This window comes from Pholis gunnellus (assembly GCF_910591455.1).
Source record: "Pholis gunnellus genome assembly, chromosome: 4".
In the NCBI taxonomy this organism is placed as follows: domain Eukaryota; kingdom Metazoa; phylum Chordata; class Actinopteri; order Perciformes; family Pholidae; genus Pholis; species Pholis gunnellus.
In genome coordinates this window covers 15,705,813-15,715,813 of record NC_136530.1, presented here as the reverse complement: position 1 = coordinate 15,715,813, position 10,001 = coordinate 15,705,813, and the positions used below count along the sequence as shown (strand labels likewise).

The 10,001-nt window shown below is 39.2% G+C and overlaps 1 protein-coding gene across 1 annotated transcript in view; it reads right to left on the bottom strand.

Annotated features, from left to right (window-relative positions):
- Window positions 1-2,245: 2,245 nt before the first annotated feature.
- The window catches only part of sgip1a (SH3GL interacting endocytic adaptor 1a), a 53,621-nt gene continuing 45,865 nt past the window's right edge, over window positions 2,246-10,001 (bottom strand). The window contains exons 16-23 of the mRNA XM_079158619.1: window positions 9,896-9,955; window positions 8,756-8,867; window positions 7,669-7,824; window positions 6,190-6,325; window positions 5,851-6,053; window positions 5,403-5,467; window positions 4,225-4,389; window positions 2,246-3,514 (exon numbers count right to left, since the gene is read on the bottom strand). Of these exons, the coding sequence (XP_079014745.1) occupies window positions 3,492-3,514; window positions 4,225-4,389; window positions 5,403-5,467; window positions 5,851-6,053; window positions 6,190-6,325; window positions 7,669-7,824; window positions 8,756-8,867; window positions 9,896-9,955 (920 nt within the window). The 3' untranslated portion in view covers window positions 2,246-3,491. The remainder of the gene's footprint in view (window positions 3,515-4,224; window positions 4,390-5,402; window positions 5,468-5,850; window positions 6,054-6,189; window positions 6,326-7,668; window positions 7,825-8,755; window positions 8,868-9,895; window positions 9,956-10,001) is intronic.

Sequence of the window (10,001 nt, the reverse complement as noted above, 5' to 3'; positions counted from 1 at the left end):
TTTTGAGGTTAACGGGACAGAACCAAAAAGCATTCTGGCTTATAGCACACATAAACACACTCCCTGCTCTCTTCTCAACATTAATACAGGTTACTGACACTCAGCACAACACGTCAATTCAGTACTATCTATCATCATGGATGCCCCACCTTTTACTTCATGCTCTGCATGCAATAATGAATTACTGCAGGACAAATTCACCACAGAGATGAAGGTCTGTAAAAGCTTTGTTTCCATTATCCATTTTTTAACTAGATGACGCAAAGAACTATCTGGCAACTAACATGACTTTCAAGCTGAAAGTCGTGTTACTTGTAGTGTAGTAATTTAAAACAGATGCATGACGGTGGGTGGGTGTGGTGGGCCTCTGTAGATAATGCTGTAGTGACTGTTGCACTGATAGCTTCAAGTTCCACCCAAGTTACAGCTTCCTGTCAGGCATGTTGATCCATCCACTCAGCCATATGGACTGAAATGACTGAGAGAAAACTGTTACCAAAGTAATGTGGGAGCTAAATGGCACCAATCATTATCACCTTGCATTGATAAATTAAATGCAACCTCAGAGAAATCCACAGTGCTCTTTTAGACTTAAGTCTGCACAGGAATAAATCTGAACTAAAACAAGACATATCTGATGTTTAGAACTACGCCCGATTAAAAGTACTCTATCATTTAAAATAGTATTGACATGTTGCTAATAGTCCTCTCGTCCCAAATTCAGCCTCAAATGCTTCTACGACGGCTCTGAAAGGACCATGATTGGCTGCATTTAGCAGAATGCCGACATACAGTACAGTACAGTACGGAGATCTTCGGCTACACTTCACACACACTTTTTTGTTCTTCGTGTTGAGTGTCAGAGCATTTAGGAAGTTCAACATCATCAGCACAGTGTTTATTACACATTAAACAATATATTTTTTCATTTTTTATCAGTTTAAAAAATATTCAGCTTATTCTCCTTAATTAACAGAGGACTGACTGTCCGGGGTACACACACATAAAATACAAAAAGAAAAAGAAAAGCATTTTGGTCAACTTAACCTCGCTCCACAACCTCATTCAACTCATGTCATCTCACAGAGACCATTACAATTATGCAAAATAAAGCCATGGATTCAAGCGTTGGTTGGATGATCAGGGGTGTGCTCATGATGTAATAGTTTAGGTACCACTGAGGTGAAGGGAAACAGGTCAGACATGTGGTCCAAGTTGAGGAATAACTGGGCAGGTAGATGTGGGAAATGAGAATGTTGTATTAATACAAGTGTTTTTTGATGAGGTTTGAATAATAAAAAAATAAACAAGCTGGTCCCAGTAAACGAATCCTGTTCCAGTACTGGTACCACAAACGTCATGTCTGCTGTTGAGGAAAACTGATTGCTTTTGTAGTCATTGTCTTGACCTTATTAAAAGGAAAGGTTAAACAATTTGGGAAATACGCTGATGCACTATCTTGCCGAGTATGTTAAATGATAAGCTGGAGTCACAAGATGGTTAGCTTAGCTTAGCATTAAGACTGGACACTGTTTGCCTGGCTCTGTCCAAAGGTGAACAAGACAAGTCTTCAGGCACGCTAGCAGCTCTTGGGCACAGCAGTGCTTTGAGCTTAATGCTAACTTTCTCCTTCTCTCAATTATAATGCTAACATGCTGATGTTTAGCAGGTATAACATGTACAATGTTCATCATCTTAGTTTAGCATGTTAGCAAGCTGACATTTGCAAACTAGTAACAAAAAATAAAGTACAGCTGAGGCTGATGGAAATGCCATTAGTTTTGCAGGTAGTCCATTATCCCAAATACTCTAAATATGTGATCTGATGGCGGCGCTACAGGAAATGTGCAGGAATCGCCAAAGTCAGAAATGAATCATGTTGCATCTTGATAACCCACAATAAAACCAGGCTAGCTGTTTCCAGTGTTTATGCCAAGATAACCGACTTCTGGCTCCCACCTCATGTCGAACAGACATATATGAGTGGAATTAACTCTTGAAAAAAGAAAAGAAAATGTCAAACTGACTCTTAAAAGTGTGAACCTCGCCCATGGTATAACTAACTCTACATTAACACTGCTTTCACAAAGCATAACACAGCATCCAGGAAGATATTTATCTTTTTCTTTAAATTACCCCCCCCCCCCCCTCACCCATATACATCTGAAATCTTAAAGTTAGTTAAAAAATTATATCTGAAATAAATTCAAAAATTATACCTTATACTGTACACAGGTGACCCAACTACACAAATAACAAAAAAGAGAGAGATTTCAAATATTTATACCTTTAGGGGTTCTGAGTTGTGTGATACCATTCAAACTCTATTCATATACAGAATCACGTTTTATACAACAAATCATCGTCCTCAATAAATAAAAATAGAATGCTGTCATGTACTCTGGAGTCTATTACTGCTGTCCAGGGGACAACAGAAAGGCTATCTGACAATACGAGGAAAACACCAAACGCCCTTTAAGATATATATCATTGATTTAAAATGACACTTTGTACACTTCTTTTGTTCTGACAGGAAAACAGATGTTCGTATTTTGCAACCAGTAAATTGATTTATCATTGCAGCTGCCTAACTAGCTAAAAACCCTCTCCATGTCTGAAAACAAAATGAACAGTTTGATTGACTGATCAGTGCATTTACATTAAAAAGGATGCGATCCAAAGTCATGTGACCCTGTAGTACCAGTAGGCGACGCATGATTATATAGGTTTTTTTTCTTCTTCGTCTTGTGTTTTTAAGCACCAACAAGAAACATCATCTTCCTTTTAACTGCTTGTGACAACACGGGTCGAAATGCATCAGTAAATGCATTTATTTTATGGCAAAAGACACGCAATCGGCCACCGTCAGTGCGAGACCGTTGGGACTGCTGTCTCAGGCTTTGAGCTCAGACTCTGACAGAAGAATTATTCTAAGAGCTGATTGTTCCATCTGCTAATAAAGGTGTACAACTTACGATGTATTATCCTAGGCCCTGCTTCAACCTAAACACTTTGTGTCAGAGGCTACGGTGCGCGTCTGACCGCAAAGATTTTATTCATGGGTATTTTTACAGCTAAATCTCAAACAGCCCGTTATCCAGAGTTAAAAATCTGTCCGATAAACTCTTTCTGTCCATGTCTTATGTCAGGCAGCTGCAGTGAAACTTTTAAACAACACCACCACACATTGACCAGAGGGGGGGATGGAGACAGAGGCACAGACTTCAGAGGGTGGAATAACCCAGGTGTCTAACTGCAGCAATACAGATGTTATGAAATGAATACAAATACCATAATTACATGACCTAAAACAGTTTCCACGATGCTATATGCAAGTTATACAATACTGCTGGGTAGGCTGCGGACCCGTCGTGAGGGTTCAGAAAAGGTTAATGGAAAGTCGGCTGTCTGGCGTCGGTATGTCCTCTGTCCTCTGTGTCAACCTCAGTCCACTGCGATTGTTTTGTTCAACATGTTCTCAGTAGCATGGGTTAGTTGTCGGCCAGGTATTTTCCTGAAAAGCATCACCAAATGTTTATGTGTCATGTTTCAATCATTTAATAGATCTATTGTTGACTTCAGTACACACTGCATGATTACATCGTAATGGAGGTCATGAAAATGAACATAATACATTAAACTAAGAAGTGCAGAAGACTGAAATCAGAAACATCCTTTTTGGCTGCACTGACCATAAGACTGTCACTTAAAAGATTATTATTTATACATTATTATTTTATTTAAAACGCTGATACGTGATATTTATTTTCATTATCAATCTGCAGCAATTAGAGTTTAATACAAAAGGAATCTTAAATTTCATACAGCGGTTGACAGACTTCCAATTAAATGACCACTTAGAAAAAAACAAGATTTATTAGCAAATATTACCATCAAAAAAGTTTGTATTGTCCACCCTGACAGAAAGTATATTATATCTTGATCCACAATAATACACATATCTTAAAGTATGAATACAAATCAATAAAATGTTAAACAAAGGAAACTGACTAACTGATCTAATCAAACAATGATGATGATCATGACTTTTTTATGTGGTAAATAAATGACTTTACTTGAATAAGGGAAACAAAAACAAAAAAATCAAACATCAGTGTAGCTTTAGAAAGGTTTGATGTACTGGATGAGTCGAGTTATCATTTGACACTAGTGACATTGATAACATTTGGTTTCCATATGTTGTTACTAAAACACTAAACTGACCTGCGGCAAACCTCTTCTTGACGAGAGAGAAGCGGTATCCTGGCCCGGCCAGCTCAATGTCACAGCCCGACAGGGTGCTGCCCTCGCTGGTGAACTGCACCGCAAGTGCCGCCGGTTTACTTGGGCCTTCTGTTAGCTGAAAGCGTGCTAACAACGACCCCACACCTGAGGGAAGACGGTGACTTTAGAAAGATGTCTGCTGGCCACTAGGAATGATTTCAGGGTGAAGGAAAAATGGTCTAATTCCCAACATTTCATACAGTGAAGTGCACGAGGGTATCGGGTTCAATGATTCAAGTGTAAACAGCTTTTGAAAAGATTGATGTGTTGGTTCTGATTTAACAAAATGAAAAATGCAGTAAGCAGCTGTAGATGACGACAGATGTTGCTGTGTCCAACCTTTTAATGCCAATTCCAAAAATGTTTTCTGGATACAGATTTCAAGAAAGCACGGAATGAGACTCATTTGACAGGAAATTACTAATCATATGAGATTTCTTTGGTCAGAGGCCAGTAGACAGATACAGAGTTACATTTAAAGACATGTCTAAAAGGAGCCAAGCTAAACTGATCATGTTTTAGCCTGGCTACATTTTCCATTTTGTACGTAAATACATAATCTAGTTTAGTGTCTTTCTTCTGGAGAGCAGGTGAGCCCTTGGGGCTTTCTACTTTGTAACATATAAAACAAGCAACAGACGATTTAGAGTACATCAGATGACGTCTGACACTGATTTCTTTTATCATTAGAGAATAAGAGAAGCTCTGGAAACAGCCAAACTGCAGCGTGACATCACACTGAAAACAGCATTATAGTGGGCATTGTTTACTTCAGACAAAGCTGACAACCACTTAGGACCCCACATTTTCCTGAGGACCTGTACTCCTGGTGCAGGTTCAGTGTTTAAAACCACATGCCTTCAGAAACTCTGTCACAACTCAAGTAAGATCAGAGCAATGTTTGTAGGCTGTGGGTGTTTTTCTTTTTACCGGGGCTACGCATACATTTTAAACACAAACTCTGAAAACTAATTAAAACTCTTCCAGGCTGATAGAATACGAGTATCTGAATATAAAACTAAAAGATCTTAAAGAACTAATGATTAGCCACAGGCTGCTCTCTAAAGAATATCAATACCACTAAACAGCATACGTTACCTTTATCATTCTGTACGTACCTCCGTTTTCAGATTTCTGTGAGATATCAGGAATCTTCCAAAGGATTCGTTGGTGCTCCGCATTCCTGTTGATTACAAGAGGACAGACACGTGCATTAAGGGAGCTTCTTAAGACTAAGTGACCAATTGAAAGACAAAGTCAAACCATCCTAAAGTCAAAACCTTTGTGCAGATACTATATACAAATATATACAGTAAATCCTTTGTTACGGAACAAAGTGTACTTTACACTAATCATTGGTACGGTTGTGATAATGTACAAAAGCGTTGCCATCGTGTAGTCAGCAAAACCAACATTAAGGTAAGTGGAGTCCCGACCTGGAATAATTCTTTCTGTAATTCTTAATATATATATTTAACATATGTTGTATAGTAGTATACATGACATAGTGTATACTGCCTAGTAATCTAAATGGTACTTAGCACTATAACAAAGTTTAGGCTGTACCATGCAGCAGGAGGTAAGACAGCCTGTAGTTTTGAAACCCCTCCATCGACCGGGACGAGGAACTGGACGTTGTTGAGGGCCATCGGCGTCGTCATGGCCTCCCCGTTGTATTTGTAGTCTATCCTCAGGTCAGTGCTGGTGGGCTCACATCTCCAGCTCACCGCTAGATTCAACGGAATCGACTGAAGCCCCTCCGTCGATACCTACACACGCACAGGAAAACGTTACTCCTGCAATCTATATAAGCACCTCCCCAAACAAACATGTGTGTCAAAGCGGCTGTGTATCTCTTTGCTTAGTGATGTCAGGTTATAACTCCCCAGGGGGGGTCGAGCTCACCTGGTACTTGAGCATGTCCACGTTGTAGTAAGTCGCCTGAGGCTTCTGCTCTGCCACCTTCTTTAAATGGGATATCAGGTTTGGCATGTTCACCCAGAAGTCCTTGGCATCTGCCTTGGCCTGTGTGGTGGTGTCGCTGGTAGAAAAGCATGATCGAAATATGACATTTTATATGTGATATCTGGCGAATACATGATTACCTGAGGAATCTGATGTTTCTTATTTTGTAAAATTAGAGTGCTGCATCCAGCGTCTCAGCTTTAAAGAAATGTTTGACCAGGAAAACAAACAGCATTTTCATTTCACAGTGAGCCACAAGAGGTCGGGCTTTACACTGATTTTACAGATGTGAACTATGCTGGGTTTAAGAAAATGATTGAATAAAAGACTTCTTGCAGAAGTTATCATCTGTTATTTTAAAAGGAAGATATTCTATGAATTTAATTTAGTAATGAATCATATGTAACAGCCGTGAGGCAATGCACGTTTAGTGCTATTGAGTGATTTCTGATTTGCTTATTAACATTTAAATACGTTCGTATGGGTCTGTCTGGGAAGTAAGTGTTTTTGGAGTATTTTGCAAACATTAATCAAAATATTAAAACAAAAGACAATAAACAACAAAAAAGGCAGACCTCTGTTCAGAGCAGTTGGCCCGAACACTCAGATGACCTCATGATGACTCAATAGGCTGTCAGCATTGTCTGAGATGATCTGAAGTTTGCTCATCCTCACCATCAACCAAACTTTTCCATATGAGATCATGAATGTTTTACGAGCCATATCTCAGATAGTTTAACCAGTTTAAGTCACAATCCCAAATATGTGCATCTTGACTTTGTTAGTTTTTAGTGAGAAATGAACTATACGTTTAAAGTTTCACTTTGTTTTCATGCCACTTTGTGCATTTTAAACATTTTACCTTTTAATGTTTCTTTCAGATCATGTTAATCGTGATGTTAATCAGGTCATTCTGTTGTATATATATATTACATTATCTTTATAAAACACATTACATTTTCCTTATGTGTGAACTGTGATATAGAAATCACGTTTGCTCTGTTACTTTAAAATACAGAAAGTGTGATAAGTAGCATTTGTTGTGTGTAAACAAATGTTATTATAAGGAAAAACAAACGATGAATTGAAAACAAACAAAGTTGATTAGGAGTTCGCATTAACTCATCTTTACACAAGAAGGTGACTCATTTTGATTGCATGATGCAATATGCTGTTTAGGTGAAATTGTTATCGATACAAATATATGCACAGTGAGTGTTTGATTTGGTTTGAATGAAATTTAGTTAAATTATAAACATTCATAACAAACAAGACAATAAAGCGTTCAGAGTTGAACTAGGCATGTAAGGTGGAGCCAGTGAGAACATCTTTTCACCTCTTCACTGCCTGCGGTGAATAAACAGTACATTTGTTATTTGTTTTGAGAGTGAGGTGGTGAGTTCACGGTGGTGTCATTACCAGCAGAGGAGCTGGGGGTTAGGCAGCACATGCTCCAGTCGGCTGTAGTTGGTTATGCTGAAGGTTAGCACGGCGGGGGACGGGTTATTGGCAAAGTGCCGCGTGATGCCCGCCGGAAACGACAAAACCATCTCACCTATGACCTTCACAACACACCTGAGAGGAAGAGGAAGAAAACAAGTGAGTTAGAGAGACAGAAACTCTACAGTGCACACTTATTTTGTCAATTTCTCGTTTTTCTTCTTTGTATTTTCTCTCTTAAAAAGAAAACTTCGCAATGGGACAGCTTTACGCCCACATTAGTTTCACATACTGACATTTTGTTCACATCACAGGCTTTATATATTCAATGCTTTGCAGATCATGATTCTAACAACTCTAGTCACTATTAAAAAATAAATCAATAAACTCATTAGTTCAGTCCTCTAAGCGGCAGTAAACACTAAAACTGAGCTCAGTTAAGTCTGATTGACACGACGCGACAGTGCAGAGATGCAAAATACAGTCAAATTATACTGGCCCTTTTTATTATAATGAAGGAATATACATTTATATGTCAAATATACACCCAGTGCAACCGCATTGTTTTTTAATAGTGCTGCTAACATTTAAAACACACTATAATGCAGCTGTAAACAGATATAAGGGCATTTTAAGTGCTCAATAATGCATTTGTCAACTACAGTATAACTTCTCCTGTGAAGCGTCTGTGACTACATACAAAGAGATGTCTGACAATACAATAACAATGTGTACTAATACTTCTTCTTCACTCTCCATGAGAACTGAGCAAATTCCATCTGTTGATCAAGGCCATGAAATACTGTATAAGGAGCTCCAAAGTGTTCAATATTGAATACATAAATAAATTGTTTATAAAAAAACAGTTTAAATACTTCTTAGCAATGTTAATTAGGAAGTTGATGAAGTAAAGTATGACTAACTCCAGCATTATGCGGTACAAGCTGAGTTCACATCAGCCACACATGAAAGAAGTCATGGAAATTGCGGTCCAGCTGAGGGAATCTTACTGTCATACGTCATGTCAGGGCATGTCGTGAACATTTGAAGCTATTTGTTGACCTACTTGCTGGGATCAGCTCCTTTAAAGAAGGCGTTGACCGTCTCTGTGAACGCGGCTGCCACAGGAAGAGTGTCCTGAGCCCCCATGGTGAGAGGACTGGGCCCTCTGGAGCAGCCTGGAGGCAACACACACACACACATACAAACGCACGTTGAAATAGTCTGAACATGGCAAGACACACACTCAACCAATGTCAATAACTAAACATCCGATGTGCTGAATTCGCTGCCATTTGCTATCTTTTCTGGTTGTTATTACCAAAGGCAGGGCTACATGAAACATAAACGTATATTAGCTTAAACCCAGTATACAATACAATAGATAAGGATTAGATACATATTTCAACTCCCAAACCAGGACTCTACCAGCTTCTCTCTACTCTTCCTAACCAGTAAAGTGTGGATGATATAAGAACTACACACAGTGGGATGAAATTAAACTTTAAAGGTATTTGAAATGAGAACAATATTTGTGTTAGTAAGGTGGCATGAAAACAGCAGGTTATATGTGAAGAGGATAGCCATTTCTCTCTGTTCTTTGACTGTGAAATAATTAAACCCAATATATAAACATTACTTCAAATAACACCGTCTTTTATGATTATTTATATAGTATGTTACACTCTTAATTTGAATTGAATAAGCACAGGTGAGAAAGGAAAGACAGAGGTAAGGTAGATGTAGAGAGAGACAGAGAGAGATGTGCATGCTTATTCCAGACATGCTGTAAAAGCTGAATTATTCTGACAAGATCGAAGAAGATCAGAGAGCCCGAAGATCAAACCAAAAACCAAACGCCCAAAAGTGACGACAAAGAGATTAGTAAAGTACAGGAGGAACGATGAATCTTCAGGGAATGGAAGGCGGTCGGCGCAGACGAAATGAGAATGAACAATGTCAGGAAGAGAAGGCAGAGGAAGATATGATGAGACTGCATAGTTGACTGCTAATGGGGGGGGGGGGGGCTCAGCCAGGGGTTAGCATGGCGTGGGTTAGGGTGATGGAGGGATTGAAAAGGAGGAAAAGGAAGGAGAGGGAAGGGAGGAAGGAGAGAAGGGCCAGGTCAGGGGAAGGGGGCAAAGCTTGCACAAATGAGCCTCAGAAGAGAGTGTGTGCACGCTACCCTGGTGCAGAGACGACTTACCTTCAAATGTTAAATAAAACTTCCCTCTGTCAAACCATACAAGGGATGGCTGGTCATTCTCTGTGTGGGGTTGAGGGGTGGAGGAAGGAAGGGAGGTGGGGTCCGG